The sequence below is a fragment of the Blennius ocellaris genome (genome assembly GCF_963422515.1).
Source record: "Blennius ocellaris genome assembly, chromosome: 10".
NCBI classification, from domain to species: Eukaryota; Metazoa; Chordata; class Actinopteri; order Blenniiformes; family Blenniidae; genus Blennius; species Blennius ocellaris.
The window spans coordinates 17,231,231-17,247,454 of record NC_137659.1 but is presented as its reverse complement, the minus strand read 5'-3'; the positions used below and the strand labels follow the sequence as shown (position 1 = coordinate 17,247,454).

General features: G+C 40.1%; 3 protein-coding genes across 4 annotated transcripts; all 3 read left to right on the top strand.

The window, feature by feature from the left end:
- The first annotated feature begins 2,560 nt into the window (after window positions 1-2,560).
- On the top strand, window positions 2,561-3,762 carry LOC308135259 (uncharacterized protein). Its single transcript, XM_080503157.1, has 2 exons — window positions 2,561-3,033; window positions 3,275-3,762. Exons 1-2 carry the CDS (start codon window positions 2,716-2,718, stop codon window positions 3,677-3,679), a joined length of 723 nt encoding a protein of 240 aa, XP_080359283.1. The 5' UTR covers window positions 2,561-2,715; the 3' UTR covers window positions 3,680-3,762.
- A 1,922-nt stretch (window positions 3,763-5,684) lies between these two features.
- LOC308135034 (neuropilin and tolloid-like protein 1) lies at window positions 5,685-12,342 on the top strand (the record flags this gene model as incomplete). The annotated part of the gene is made up of 10 exons (XM_080502908.1): window positions 5,685-5,712; window positions 5,836-5,901; window positions 6,372-6,506; window positions 6,585-6,833; window positions 9,862-9,903; window positions 10,012-10,139; window positions 10,231-10,459; window positions 10,694-10,807; window positions 10,902-11,046; window positions 11,805-12,342. 10 exons carry the CDS (start codon window positions 5,685-5,687, stop codon window positions 12,340-12,342), a joined length of 1,674 nt encoding a protein of 557 aa, XP_080359034.1.
- A 1,665-nt stretch (window positions 12,343-14,007) lies between these two features.
- atpsckmt (fATP synthase c subunit lysine N-methyltransferase) lies at window positions 14,008-15,953 on the top strand. Of its 2 annotated transcripts, XM_080503339.1 has the most exons (4): window positions 14,008-14,496; window positions 14,774-14,911; window positions 14,996-15,046; window positions 15,269-15,953. In XM_080503339.1, the coding sequence occupies exons 1-4, from the start codon at window positions 14,221-14,223 to the stop codon at window positions 15,488-15,490; spliced, it is 687 nt and encodes a 228-aa protein (XP_080359465.1). In that variant the 5' UTR covers window positions 14,008-14,220; the 3' UTR covers window positions 15,491-15,953. The 2 variants fall into 2 exon arrangements, with proteins under 2 accessions (XP_080359465.1, XP_080359466.1); XM_080503340.1 differs by lacking the exon at window positions 14,996-15,046.
- The last annotated feature ends 271 nt before the right edge of the window (window positions 15,954-16,224 follow it).

The window sequence follows — 16,224 nt, the reverse complement described above, 5'->3', positions numbered from 1 at the left end:
TCTGTGACTGATAAAAATGCACACTTTGCTGTTTCCAGCTTTTTCAATATGATTCTTCTATATGTTTTATTTACGGCACTTCACGTTGGGTCTTACGTCCGTTTTTTGTTTTTTTGTGTTTTTCAGCAATGCAGATGTTCATAATGACAGCAGGAGTTATAGCTGCCAGCAGGGTGGCCCAGCCCCGGAGTCTTCCTGGGACACAACCACAAACCAATGATTCATCTGCTTTAACACACACGGACATTTGTGAGGGTTTGCGGGCTGTCTGCATGTATATGTGTCCCTCTGTACTTATGCTCCCTGGCTTTGATTCCCCACGCTCAAACATGCTCTATTCTGTCTGCACATCAGGACAGAGGATGAAAAAACCTTTCTTATATTCTGTCTTTCTTGACATTGCAAACATGAAATAATAAACGACGTCTTAGCCAAGGATAATAGTCCACCCTTATGGTATGCAGATGTGTGTATGCAAATGTATGCAAATGTACAACCACAGCCAAACAAACAGTATATATATATATATATATATATATATATATATATATATATATATATATATATATATATATATATATATATATATATATATATATATATATATATATATATGTGTGTGGTTTCTCTTGTATTCTCTCAAATGCAAAAACCAGCAGATGATGGGTTCAGTAATCCCGCTGAATGCAGATAGTGACATCGGTTTGGTCTCAGTCTGTTGTTCCTCATCTTTGATGCAGCTAGACGTCTTAGTAAAGCTCCTAGGAAAGCTTGTTTAGGATCCCAAGAGTGGTGAAATGTTGAATTAGTTTTGTAAACTGGAGACTTGCTCATGTTGGTATTTGATACATCACCATGTTTCAAATGTCATTGAGTGCAACAACATTTGCAGTTGTTTTAAGCGATCCACCTTTTCGGCTGATGGAACTTAATGTTAATATTCTCTATTGCTTCACAATATTCGGTGATCGAACTAATGTAGGAAACTGTATTTTCAATAGCGGTGTTGATGGTACGTTGTGTTTAAAACTTACTTGTGTCTGCTGCCCTCTTATGGATACTCCAAAGACTTTACGAGGAAGGGAAATGACTGTATTGTAATATGGAATTATCATTTAAACATACGGGTAGCATCTTTTATCATTTAAAATACAAAACATGTGTAATCAATCAATCAATCAATCAAGCAATCAATCAATCAATCAATCATCAATCAATCATTCAACTTTATTTAGATAGCACTTTTTATACAATAAAGTAATATAAAGTGCTTAAAGAACATTAAAAAACAGTGCAAAGATAAAATAGATCATTAAAATCAAATGAACACACACACACATGCAGACACACACATAAATGAAGACATGCCTAGTGATATGACGTGTAAGAAGTGGAAGAAATGTGTGTGGTGTTCAGTACACGTGGCCCAATAATTAGTGTGCTGTGATGTGGCCAAGAAAAAATAAGGGTACAAACTAGCTGTATCAGTCTACTTTCTAGTTCAATGAGCTTTCACACAGTCTTTTCACACAGACATGTCCACACCAACATTGTTACATTACAGTGCCAGCCTGGTCTGGATGAATTTTGTCTATACTGAAATCTTTGATTTTTTTTTAACAATAGCAGTGCACTGATGGCACAGAGAGAAGATTTTGACCTAAAGGCCAATTCACGTAGAAAGTGGACAGAGTAGCTCACTGTACAGACACCAATAAAATATAAAAGAAAGACAATGAAATGCATAACTATCAAATTGTTGTGGTCGTATTAGAAACAATAAAGAGATAATATTGATGTAACTGTGATCATTCATATGATCTTAAAGTAAACACATTTTCAAGTTGTTCAATTTTAACTATAAATGAAAATAAACAGCTGTGATTAAAAGTGTGTACGTGTGAGGCCTTTTGTTGTTAAATACAATTAGAGATTGTGTTTGTACCAAATGGGAATTTCAATGGATTGGTCAATATGCAATTCAAGTAAGTAAATTACTCTATTGTGTAAAAAAAATTACCTGCGCACTGCCTCTGCCTGTGACCCTGGTCATAAAGCACAACCAGATAATAAACACTACCAACAACTTTCATGCCGTTTTGACCGATCCTTCCACGCCCCCTAGTGTTGTGGCGGTGAACTACTCCGAGGCGCGAACAACCTCGACGCGGCCACCGCGCACACGCTACGCGTTGCCCTGTGCGTACTGTCGGCGTCGTTACCAATCCATGTGAATAAGTCGTGTACACTGAAAGGAATATAATAACGTGAGTACGCTACCCGTGGAGGCTGCGTGTTATGTTGTAGTAGAAGGACTGGTTTCGTAAATGAAATTCGCCGATAAAGGACCGTTCAGTGGTGTACGTTAGCCTAGTTTAGCTTTACAGTGGGTGAGTGAGTTTACTTTGGACTCTCGTTCACCAACGCGGAAAATTCTGGACGTCAGTGACAACCAGGGGAGTTCATACAGAAAAGAGTCTTGTGTTGGAATTAACACATTGTTCGCTAAACACATCATTGGTTTTTGAGGTTGTTAAACGCGAGTCAGGCAACATCTCTGAGGCCTGTTTATAGTAACGCGTCACATCGACGTCGTCGCGACGCACAGATCGCAGGCAGCGGTTGTGAGCGTGTCGCCTACGTCATTTCCGGCACTTGGCTTTTCCGGAGTTTAGCGCTATTTTTCAGTCTCTGGATTCTTTGCTATTTACTGAAATGGAACAAATTGAGGAGCGTCTTATCACAGAGGTCAGGAAGTACGAGCATCTCTACAATTCATCCTGCAAGGATTATAAAGACAGCAAAATATCCTACAACTCGTGGAGGGAGATCGCACTTAACGTCGGTGTGGATGCGACAGAGTGTATGAAGAGGTGGAAGAATCTGCGGGACAAATACGTTCGCCGCCGCAGGAAAATGGCATGTAGGAGTGATTATCCGGATGAAAGAAGGGCACCGGCTTTCTATGCAAACATGTCTTGGCTGGAACCGCATGTAAAGCATCGGGAGAACGAGTCGAAGTTTAAATCTAAGGTATGTGTCTCTTTGAGTGAACAAGCAAGCTGACACTGTTTGTAAACACACGTGGCACAGAGAAACAAAATGCTGTATAAATATCTGAAGACACCAATGGCGTGTAGTATAAAAGGCCAATGCATTATATTTTGAGTTTGTGGAAAGAACATAAGACATGCTTTTCTTTTTAGATTGTTTTTAATGGCTTGTAAGTTTATGCATGGACAAAAAACAACTCTCTGCTTTTCCTCAACAACAGAAGAAGACGTCACACAGCGCTTTGGACGCAGATCTACAGTCTCCATCCACTTCTTCAGAGCCCCCTTCTCCCCCGACACCCACTCCAGGAATACTCAGTTTGTCAACACAGCCACTGTCCCTTTCCTCAACTGCGCAATCCGTGCCAGCGCAATCTCCCCTGTCGAGATTCTCTGCGCGCAAACGGAAGCGCAATGGCGAGGATGACTTGTTGAGCAGGCGGATGAAGCAGCTTGAAGAACGTCGACTGGAGCTTCACCAGAAACTGACGCCGGAGAGCGACGAGTGTTCAAGATTTGGACAGACGGTTGGGGACATGCTGCGGAGGGTGCCAGAGGACAAGAGGGCTGATGTCATGTATACAGTGTTCACCACGCTGTATGAACACAGGCTGAAGCAAACGTGAAGACACCGCTTGTGGCACGTGAACGGGTTTAATGTGTAAACAGTTAATGGTTGTGACTAATTTATTTTCAAGCGGAATTTACGACAGAGTTAAGTTACATTTTAACTTTTAAACGTAACTCATTTTGTAATTTTGCACTTTGTTTGCTACCTCATTGCACAAGAAATAAAACAGTTTGTTTGGAAACAGTTGGATGTTTGTTTATAACAAGTCCCCCGGACAGGCCCAGAAGGGCAAAGCCTGTGTGGTACGCAGCAACTCTCTGGGTCGTTCACCTTATCGGTGTTGGTAAAATGGGACCACACAGACCTTTTCCCCCATTCACTGGCTATAACTGGTCTTCAACGAATTCTCCACCTTGCTGCCATTATGTCAAGGACGCTCTCAGAGAAATCGCCAGGTCCTGGAGTGGCGGCAGTTCATCTGCTTATCTCTTGTAAGCTTCACTCCATTGTTGCATAGCAATGAGGGTTATCACAAAATACATGGTTAATGTGTTTAGTATGTATTTTACACCTGGAAAGGGCCTCATGAGGTTGCAGTCAAGGGGGAAGGTGGCGCCAGAAATAGTTTTTTTTAATCTCAGAGTGAAAATCCTTTACCCACACACTCTGCAGCCAGCATATAGGACAAGTTCAAAGTTGAAGACTCGCCTGAAAGAACACCTCCAAGTATCTTAACCAGAATATATAACTTCCTGTGATTGTGAGAGGCCTGAAACTTATTTTTACAACTAGAACACATCTTATACTTGCAACACATTCAGTAAAAAACAAAACAAAACATCACAATAAGAGTTTCACCCTCAATTTATTCCTCCTGATCAGAATTCCTCTTGAATAATTTAGTTCTTGGAAAAGGCATCCCCTCTATCCCGGTATTCCTGAAAGGTGCTATGTAAAGAAACTTGTCTTACCTTAGAATGTTTGGCAAAAACGATATTAATACCCCATAATCACGTGCATCTGAGAATTATTTATGCTTCACAATGGAGAATCTGAAAATGATAGCAGGGATTGTGTACAGGTACTGCATCTCTCTCTCTCTCTCTCTCTCTCTCTCTGACAGAACATAATGTTGCTATTTTTTTCGATATAGTTTTTGTTGATTTACGTAATTGTAATTTAGGAAACTACGTTTTTGTTTTGTCGATTGTATTGGACTCTTACTTGTATCTGCTGCCCCCTCGTGGATACTCCAGAGACTTTCAGCAACCCTCCTCATCACTTCACGATCTTGACACCATTAAGATAAGACAGCTTTTTTTAGTTGCATTTATTTGAACAAAACCTGAGATTCTGGATTTTTGTAGAACAACTCTCACGATAAATTCTTTAAAAACCTAAAAGAATGAATCAGGACAAACAAAAAAACCAAAACAAAACACGAAAAATATTCAGAATTTGTTTATCAAACCATCAAGTTTTTTTCCAACCAGTTGGTACCCCACATTGCTAATAAACCCACAAGAATGACAGTGGCCACAGATAGGTTTGACTAACATGTATTTCTAATGCTCTGTGCTTCATTTATTCATTCTGTTGACATCATCAACGTATTTCTGAACTGAGTAATGTATTGACAGAGAGGCATAAGTCATTCTGTAATGGGCTCAAGGAGTACAAGAGATTAATTGTAAAATTAATCAATCAAATAAATAATATCAATTCAAATCCTGACAACAAAATAGGTACATAACAAATTGAATGCAAACACACACACACCCTTTTTGCAGTGGGGGGCAGCATTATGAATGACTGCATATAGGGTATATTCCCTGAGAGGATTAATGCAGCCTAAAGGTGGAGCAAAAATTGTGAAGGTTTGTGCGGGAGAAGGGAGTAATCCTTTGAGCTGTCAGAAGAGGCAGACAGTGAGGGATGGACATGCTGAAGTTTCTGCTGTGGGATTCCATGTATTTTATGAGGACTTGATGAGCCGAACAGCTATTTTTAATGGTTGAAGAACTGCCTAGTTCACAGCTACTCATCCTTAGAGAACAGAAATGTTGCACAAACTTCTGCTGCTCATAGGTGAGTTCATCACATCGATCACACATTTCAGTTTGTATTTTTTTTGCCTTCTTTAATAATTTGAGAAAGAGTTCTGATAAGTAACACAACCTTTAAGGTCTTGTTTGTCTTGTGTGCTCTCAGCTCTCGCAACTTGCCTCATGTCACCTCACCTCTCCCACGCCACATCTACCAAGACAAAAACTCAAGGTATTATTTCACACTCTGAATTCTTATTTGTGATCATTGTCATTATTTATTATGTCTTTGAACCAGACCAGAGTGTATTCTGCCTTAACCCACTGGTTCCAGCTCCCCATGATAATAAAATGGATAATGTGGTATAGATGATGGATGGATGGATAGATTATTTCTTTTACTATATTACTTTGCGGCATGGCTTTTTCAAAACACCAAATTAAGAGATTATTTCCTAAAATAGACAACAAGCAAGGGTGACACAAATAAGCATGTGTGTGAACATTTTCTGGCATAATATTAAAGTCTTTTAAAATCTGACATACATGATGTCATTCATCCATCACATTAAATAACTGAATAATTTATCAAACAGTGAGTTTCTACTTTAAATGTATGAACAGAAAAACATGCTGTACTTACGATCTTTCCATTTTCCGACTGCTTTTCTGCCTGTTTGTACACAATCTGCCTATTTCCAGTGAAGAATAACTCAGGTGTGACACCCGCTGGCCAGTGTGGGACTTGGATAAAGGAACCTGATGGGGGGTACTTCACCTCACCCAACTACCCTGAGAAGTACCCGCCTGAGAAGGAATGCATATACATTATAGAAGGTGAGACTCGTGTTTTCATCCACCCTAAAAGTCTTCACATTCTCGAAACCTATAGTCAAACTCCTGCTCCTGCTGCAGCTTCTCCACGACAGTGCATCGACCTGTTCTTTGATGACAAGTACTCCATTGAGCCATCCTGGGAATGCAAATTTGACCACATTGAAGTCCGCGACGGGCCGTTTGGTTTCTCGCCCATCATCGGTCGCTACTGTGGGCAGGAAAGCCCTACATACGTCCGCTCCACTGGGAGGTACCTGTACATCAAGTTCGTGGCCGATGGAGAGCTGGAGGCCATTGGCTTCTCTGCCAGATACAACTTCACACAAGGTGCGTTAAGGAAACAGCTTCATGGGTTAATTCTAATATGATGGCTGGTTACAATTGAATTTCCATGTCTAGAGAAATCACATTTTATCCTCCCAAAAAGTGGAAAATTCAGCCACAAGCATGCTTTTTCTTTCATATTCAGTAACTTTAATATGTTGTGCATTGTGCAGGCTTTGGTTTTCTCCTGTCGAGAGAGGAGATGTTCCAACTATAAAGCTTTGCCTTCTTTTCTTGGCACTCTCTACAAATCGATGTCCTTGCTTTGAATTTGATATTGTTGCACAACTCCAATCTTTTCAGCTTTTGTTTCTGACTTTTTCCCTGTCAAATAGAAAAGCACATAGACACAGTCGTGGCTTGTGTCATCACTGTCAGACACTCAAGATAGAATGGTTTAAGATGAGAAAAACGTTTTATTTCTTAAACTAGTATTAAAGGCTGTGGGACTCTAACTTTATACATGCTGCTGGGAATATATTTTAATTTCCATTTGTAGCAGACACAGCAGCTGCATTTGACAGGAGGAGCAGGGGAGAAAACACACACACGTACGCACGCACACACACACATACATACACTCTTGTTTGCTCAGTCTCACACACAAGAGTTAATGAAAACTTGTCTTCAGGGGAATACAGCTTGTCAGTAATGAGCCGCAGGAGCAGCTTAAGGGAGTCTGAGGCAGAGGCTTTATTAACTGCAGATTTTATAGGCCACCTACACAGACAAGGGGCAAAGATTAATCTTCAACCCTCTGTCCATCTACCCCCACCCTTTCTTAACATGAATCCCTCAAGGGATTGCTACAGTTTAAGACTTGGAATTTCTGCACATGCACATTTCTACAGTGCCAGCAGGCTGACATTGTTTTGACAAACAACCATTTCACTCCCAGTTCCAATGAATTCATAAGCAAACTTAATTATTTACATTTTAAGAAATGGTTTTTGAGCTATCACTTTTCTATGAATATGTGTCTGCGATCAACTCTTGCTCTTTAAAAAGATGATTGGAGGATAAGAAGAGGTTGTGTGTTTGTATTAAAAGTAATGAGCTCTTAATTCCAAATTTTAATCCCATGTCTAGTTCCCATCAGGAGTAGCAGAAGAGAATATATTTGCCCCCTGGCAAACAGTATACTGACCAACACTTCATTTCAAAAGAGTACATTATAGAAAGAAGGATAATAAAGATCTTTTTTTTTTTTTTTTACTTCAAGCCACTTTCAAACACAACCATAAGGTTTTACTTTCATCAAATCCTGCTTTTTTATTTCCTATAATAAAACTCAGCATTGGTGCGACAGTAAAATCTACATGGCGGCATTTCTGTGTGAGAATTGCCCATTCTTCCTGTGTGTGCACAGGTTTTTTTTTTTTTTTAGGTTATTCTAGTTTCCTCCCAGTCTAAAAACATGTGCTTGGGAAGAGTTGGTAACTCTGACATCAGCTTTTCTACTCTTGTTAACCACTGGGTGATTGAAATTATTTTACTTACACAACAACATGTTAAATTACAGATTGATTTTTCATGGATATTTTTCAGTAACTGCAGATTATTTTTCTTTGTATAAAAATAATACAGTCATATGAAACTGAAAATAACAAACAAAAACAGCAGACCTTATAGCCCCAAATATATTATTGAAAATCCACACAATACTTGGTGATGTAGTCCTCTAAGCTATACGTTGTATTCTATCCTCAGAATGATGATGTCCAAATGCCATCTAAACCACAAGGACCCACACAACACTCATTCAAATAGTTCAACCTGTCTATTAATCTATCTTGGGTATAGATGTATTCTGTCTTTAAAGCCACAGTTTTTCATATACCACACATTTTTAAACAAAACAATATCAAAGGATTTACCTAAATGACCCTGTAGCTCAACTCATCTTGCCTGTATGTTTTTTTTTGGCTTGTAATAGGTGTAAAGCTCCCTGGGATGCATTGTCACATAACCTACACAGAGATATGAAAGGATTAATAGGAGTATTTGTTGATCTGAGCGGTGACAAATTCATCACCTACACATCTTTTGTTACATCCGCTATCAGCTGCATCACAGTGGTGATGAAGATCGTCCTGACAGCTGATCATCCAATATCCTGCGTCTCCTTCCTCACACCAATCGCCTGCATGTCCTCGCTCACTCCATAAGTGAACTTCCTGTGACCTCCAACCCCCAATCTCCTGTAACTTTCTGTTGTTATACCATATGACATAGGTCATATGATCATACCATCCACCTTTGAACCAACACATTTGCTCCAGTATATTTATTACATGTACTACTTAAAATAAAATTAAGTAGATTGTTTTTTTTTTGTGTGCTCGTTAATCTCTATTAGCAAAAGCGACAGTAATGTTGAAAGTCTTGACTTTCATTAACGTTGAAATATGCGTCTCCGAGAGGAAGCCCAAGGAAAAGAGAGTAGGACGAGTATTCCTATCACCGGGTTGTGACTGCTGCTGCTGAATCTAATCTGTCCTGAACTAAGCTGGTACATCAGGATTTATAATCCACCTATCAAGCAGATTCATCAGCACAAAGGTTTAGAACACAATATTTGTTCCCCTTCTGTTTTTCTTTTGCAACGAAGGGCATTGGTATTGCCAGAGGGTAGAATTAGGGCAAGGAAGAATGCATGGGTAGACGGATTATGTAAGCTTTGGCCAGCTGTGTTGTTATTTTGCATTGCAATATGTCTTTAATATTGTTATTTCTATTCTGTTATTTTTGGTTTCTTTGTACTTAACCCAAAACTCGAGAAAGGTCAGAGATTTGGTTTTTTTATCTCTTCTGTCTGTTGAGTAATGTGTCTGCAGTGAATTTTGCAAGCACACAGTACACGACAGAATAATTGCAAACATGCAGTTGCTATGAACACATTTATCTTAATTTGCTGCTATTTTGCATATATAACAGGTGTATGTGAAAATATTTAAAAGACGCCCGTCTGCAATAACTAATCAGGTTTTGCTCTTGAACTGTAACTTATGTTGTTCCGTCCTGCATTTAGACCCTGAATTTAAAGAGCTTGGGGACCTGCCAGCTCTTCCATGTAAGTGCTCAACTCTTGTTAAACGACCATTGCATGAAATTCAGAATACCACACCAAGCAACTTTGATGGTTATTTCAAGTGTTGCATCAAATTGCTTTGCTCCGCAGTTTGTGAGTTTGAGCTGGGCGGATCGGAAGGCTTTGTAGAATCGCTGCAGATAGCGAAGGAGGGACGGGCACAGTACACTGAAGCTGTGGACTGCAGGTGGTACATCAGAGCTCCACCAAAAGCTAGGGTCTGTACACATTGCAAAGAGAACATGATTTAACTAAGTGGTTGATCAGGACAGATCTATTAATTCAATTGTTCATGACTGTCTTTGACAGATCTACATGCGCTTCCTGGAGTACGAGATGCACAACTCAAACGAGTGCAAGCGTAACTTTGTTGCCATCTACGACGGCAACAGTTCAGTGGAGCACCTGAAGAACAAGTTCTGCTCGACGGTGGCCAACGACGTTATGCTGGTGTCCTCTTTGGGTGTCGTGAGGCTGTGGGCAGACGAGGGGAGCAGGAAGAGCAGATTCAAGATTCTCTTCACAACTTTCCATGAACGTGAGTGAATTTATCTCTCGCAGGCAATACTTTCTTTTTATGGGGCGGTTAACGGTCTTTTAAAGACATTTATTAATCAGACTGACTATACATTATTAGTCAGGTAAAAGTAAATACACTGCAAGACTTACTTGGGAGTTTGTCTGCGTTTACAATCCAGCATTTGAATCGAATCCAGCTGTTGGATGCAGCTTTATAGTTAAGTAAACTGTGTGTACTTTTCCTTTATTGCAGCTCCATGTGAGGGAGAGACTTTCTTCTGCCATAGCAACATGTGCATCAACCACACTCTGGTCTGCAATGGTATTCAGAACTGTGTTTACCCATGGGATGAGAATCACTGCAAAGGTACAGCAACACACAGCCTAGAAAAACTACTGCCACCATCCGGTCATGTGAACAAGAGTGTATTATTTTTCTCCTTTCTTGCTTATTTAACTAGAGAAGAGAAAAGCTAGCATCCTGGATACCCTGGACAACACTAATCTCACCATCATTGGGGTGACATGTGGTCTGGTTCTCATCCTGCTCATCATCTCTGTCATCATCCAAGTCAAACAGCCTCGCAAGAAATACATCATTCGCAGGTGAGTTTTTAATTCACTGCCTAAAGTTTCAATATTAATGGCAAGAATCACAGCAAGATACAAAGCAGCATTATATATATATATATATATATATATATCATATTGTATGGGTTTCTGCTGCTCAAACCTAACTATTGTCTTTATATTTCCTTTTCATGTTCAACGTGAACTTTTACTTCAGATGAATATTTTTAAGCCGTACCAATTTTAAGTACAGCTGCGTAATGTTGAAATCCCAAATTAGAGCAGACAAAGGCTTAACTTTAACCTCCGGTACAAATTGAACCACTTCCTAAGCAGTAAATGCATGTTCCTATTATATTTGCATAATAATAGTTTAATGATACAGCGACACTATATAATTGCACAGCAAGAGGCTGAACGAGCAACAAAGACATCACCGATTGAATGTTATTTAAGTTACATAAGGAGTTGAAAGGAGTCTCTATTAATGAACAGAATTATTTTTCAGAATCTTGCAAATCACCTTTGTACCAGTCCAACTTTGAATGCCAATGCCCTGAGGATTTATTAAAATTTTTAAAAGTGCAACAGAAAGTTTTGATAATTTTTTTCAAAATTGCTATAATTTGTGACATTTTGAATCAAAGGCAACATGTAGAGAAATGTGAAACAAAAACGTTGGGAGAATCTGAAAGTCATACAATATATTCGTACTCATGATTTGTCAACACATTTTTAATGTCTTGACACCAAAACAACCTCTGTACTTCTCTCTCCTTCCTTTGTATCCACAGAGACGACTTTGACCCTGCCCTTCTCCACCCGGGGTTTGAGCCTCCTCACTACGAGCTCTGCACTCTCCGCCGCGCCCCGTCTGGCGATCTCACTGATCCCGCCCTGGTTGAAGACTTCGACAAGTTCCACAAGCTCCGACGTGGTGAAAGCAAATGCATTCGCGACCACCACTGTGGGTCTCGGCAGGGGAGCGTACATGGCAGTGTGCACGGTAGCCGCAGCAACCTGAGCATGCGGGATGCCACCATTGCGCCCGATGTTGCCGCTCTCGCGCCTCCGTTGCCGCCAATGATGGCGAGCCAGCAGTCACCACACCTCTCTCACCACACCACACCAACAGGTCGGCGGAATATCGTGGTGATGAAGCACAGCTACTCACAGGACGGCGCGGAGGGGTACAGGAGGGAGGAGGACAATGACTTGATGTTGGATGATGGCCCCACCACCAGCCACCACCAAATTCACCATCATCAGATGCACCACAGCATGTCGGGGCTGGATCACACTGTCCATCGCACGTTGTCCAATGACTTCTAATCTATGTACGAATTGAAGAGAAAAAGAAAAAGAGGTCAAGTTATCTTTACCCACATGGACTCACATTTAGAGTGTTGGAGGAAAAAAGCAGTAAAGTATTAAACTGACAATGTGAACGACGATCATAAAAACTCCTGCTTTAACTCCTACATGTACTGTTTTAATGTTAATTCCCCACAGTCAAAGAGGTGAGGAGCCATTTCTGAACACTACACTACAAACAATCCAGCTTGTACAGCAGCAACAAGGACTTAAACTGTAATATTTGACAGGGATTAATCAAAAAGGATTTAAATGCACATGAACTGAGACAAATCCACCCATACTTTTTAATACCAGATCCCTTTGTTTGTCTTTTTGTTTTTACTCTTTGTTTAGTTTGACATTTCACAGCAGTGAAAAATATTTCCGATATAAGATTGCACATTTTAAATATTTTAAGGGTAATAGACGACTACAATGATAATCAAGGACAGTCATGCAAACCAAATGCAGATAAATGTCATTAACGTAAATGCTATTTTACTGTACATTGATATTTAAATGGACATAATTCACATCAGATTTGGTCATCAATTTTTTGGAATTAAAACGTTTCTTCTGTTTCTATTGTGGGTTGGTTTGTAATTATCCATATGTATTTATGCTTTCAGGTAATAACAGGACACAGGTTTTCAAGCATTTTACCATGAATGGTGATTCACAATATTATTTGGACTACTGGCTGAACAATCGCAGTCAGAAAAAGGAACCACAATATGACGGCAGGAAAAATTTGCAAGCAGATGAATGTGTGTGGAAACACCAGAAATATCTAAATTCATACCAACACTATGTATCATGCTTTCCTTCTTCTATGTTTATTTCAAGGCAAACTCAGTCTGTCAGTGAACACATCACCAGATTGGGTTATTAGAGGTGTGATAACCTGTTTAAAGCCATTTTATATTTCATGCTCCATACTTCAGTCTTTAGGTTACTCTACATGGGAACACAGGAGCAAAATTACAAGAGAAAACAAGATGGCCTCACAATATTTGTGGATACGGTATGGTGTGTACTTCTTCTTGTTGCACTTTTAAGAACAAATGTGCCACAATTATGCTCATGACATAGCTTTCTGCACATTTCATGGCCCTGGACAATCATTAGTAAAGTATGCACACCACAAAATGACACCCCACTCAGCTTCCAGAGTGGACACCAGTTAAGATGAAAAGACAGTTCCAAAAGCAGTTATAGAATCCAAAGCAAACATGGGAAATCAAAAGCCTAGAAACTTGAAGGTTTTTTTAAAGGTTCATCTAATGTGAAAAATAAACAAAACATGGTATTGGTATGGTATTTTATGTGTTATGCCTTTTGTGTGATTTTAACATTGACTTATAGAGATGGAAAGTATATCATACTGACACCCCACAAAAGCCTGATTAAAAGTTCATTCAAGGACACATCGAGCTGGTCCCCACGATCGGGATTTGGAAATAACTAAATTTAAGTATTTTCTTGATAACTCTTGGCTGAAATTTGCTTTGCACAAATACCTTGGCAGAAGTCCAATTTTTTATTTTGTATTTTTATTTTTTAAACGATGGCGGAAAAAAGAAGGGAAGACCGGAACATTTGTTCAGCTTCCGTTGTATCTACCCGGGATGATAACAGCGATGGACAGGCGATGTTTTAGAAGACATGAGTGAAAATAGAAAGACAACAATTTATCTGTCAGAATATGTTTGTTTGTTTTTTTTACAGTAGTTTTACCGCTTGCGCCTGTGCATAATCTGAAATCCGTGGTTTGCTCGATTCCCATTGTGCTTCGATAGCCGCTACCTACTGGCTGTCGTTCACACAGCTAACATTTAAAGGGCATCACTCGATATGTCACAGGAGACATTTTTCCTGGACTCGGGGCAGAATAAAGGGGCTGCCACCGAGCGAAAGAGCCGAAGTCGACTCGGCCTCGTCGTAACGGGGGTGGTCGGAGGGTCCCTGGTCGCGTTGTATGCGGTGACAGTTCCGTTCGTTGCCCCTGCCCTCAGGAAGATCTGCCTCCCGTTTGTCCCAGCCACCACGGCTCAGGTGGAGAACGTGCTCGGTGTGCTGCGGCCACGATCAGGGACCCTGGTGGACATTGGAAGTGGAGATGGGAGGATAGTAAGTGAGATTTTCAGATCTCTGATATATGCTGCTTCACTGTTCATGCAACTGTGAACCAAGTGTTAAAAAGGGTTCTTCAACTTTTAGCACTTAACCATTTGCTGGTATGTCTCTGTTTTTTTACATCTCACCGAGAGGGTAGGGTTAAAGACTACACTTTCTACAATTCTTTTTTTATAAATTGCTAAAAACTGAGAAAGCTCAATAAGACAGTCCCCCTCAAAAAAAATCCGGCACTGTGATGCATGCCATTGTTGTTATTTCTTCCTTGCAGGTGATTGCAGCAGCCAAACGTGGATTTCTGGCATCTGGATTCGAGCTGAACCCCTGGTTGGTGGGGTATTCTCGCTACAAGGCCTGGAGAGAAGGAGTGCACCGTTCCACCTCTTTCCACATCTCTGACTTATGGAAGGTACCTGATCAGGGCTGAAAACAGTTTATTCTGACAAAAGAATGTTAACAATTCAGTCAATAACAACATTTCATTGCTGTCCAGGTCAGTTTCGCTCAGTACTCCAATGTGGTAATTTTTGGAGTCCCACAAATGGTGAGTGCAGTTATTTTTAGGTTCATCAGCATTGTTGCGTTTTTATATATACTGTACAGCCATACATAAAAACACAAAAGACAGTTATTTTGTAGTTGTTTTTTTTTAAAACACAGTTTAACAAACAGCGACATTCTTAAGTTGGACTTTCTCGCTTTAATCGTGATTTCGTTGACGAATTCGATTGTGGCGCATTAATCACAATCTAATCTGTCTTTGCAGATGGACCAGCTGGAGCTCAAGCTGGCCAACGAGTTGCCGAGCACAGCAAAAGTGGTGGCCTGTCGCTTCCCTTTCCCCACCTGGGTGCCTGAACATACTGCAGGGGAGGGCATAGACACTGTTTGGGTGTATGATGCCAACACATTTAAATCACACTTGCAACACGGAGCAGCAACAGAAACGACAGCTGAACAAAAGGACAACCAAGATTCACACACGTGATCGCAAACGTTCAAATCTGGAATGCATAATGCTTTCACTTTGAAATTGCCATGAAATGATGGGAATGATCCGATATATATTTTGAAAGAGCTTTATTGAAGACATTCCTCAGTATGAACTACGAGGAACTGAAGAGTAAGAAACTGAGCTACAATGGCTGTGAGACTCACGTAGTCATGTTGAATTCAGCTTGCTATATTAGTCTCTGGGTTTGTATCAAACATTCATGTAAAGCAGACTGAAGAGATGTTTATATTTGCAGTGTTGGATTTTAACAAGTTATGAAGCCTATTTAAATAGAATCGCAATGTATTTTCTGTAGTTTCTAAATGTTCTGTGGAGGTTATTACTTGATTATAGAGAGGTGATTTGCGAGACGAATAGATTGTAACAAATTACTTTCCACTGGTAGTTCCACGTGTGTCCTGATTTCACTTCAAAGCTGATGTTGGAAACTGTGATGGCGGCCTACTTTACAAATAAAACAAAAAAGTGTGATCACCACAAGTTTAGTGAAGTATTTTTACGACAGAAAAGGGTTTACTTTTTTAACCACACAAAATGACAATAATGCATCTTCAAAACCTAACCCACTCTTTCCTAGTAGGTCCAAAACCTTGCACGGTGGGTCCTTGAGCACAACTCATCAGTTCACTCTGAGTGCCGTATTAGTGGCTGCATACCGGTGGGTCAATTCCGTGAAGAAGTTTCTTCTGTGGGACTTAATAAGGGTG

Bases quoted from the DNA above. Each gene is read 5' to 3' on its own strand.
- LOC308135259 (XM_080503157.1), top strand. From the start codon at position 2,716: ATGGAACAAATTGAGGAGCGTCTTATCACAGAGGTCAGGAAGTACGAG. The intron at 3,034-3,274 runs GTATGTGTCTCT...CCTCAACAACAG, and splicing joins AGTCGAAGTTTAAATCTAAG to AAGAAGACGTCACACAGCGC.
- atpsckmt (XM_080503339.1), top strand. From the start codon at position 14,221: ATGTCACAGGAGACATTTTTCCTGGACTCGGGGCAGAATAAAGGGGCT. The intron at 14,497-14,773 runs GTAAGTGAGATT...TCTTCCTTGCAG, and splicing joins GAAGTGGAGATGGGAGGATA to GTGATTGCAGCAGCCAAACG. The intron at 15,047-15,268 runs GTGAGTGCAGTT...CTGTCTTTGCAG, and splicing joins TTTTTGGAGTCCCACAAATG to ATGGACCAGCTGGAGCTCAA.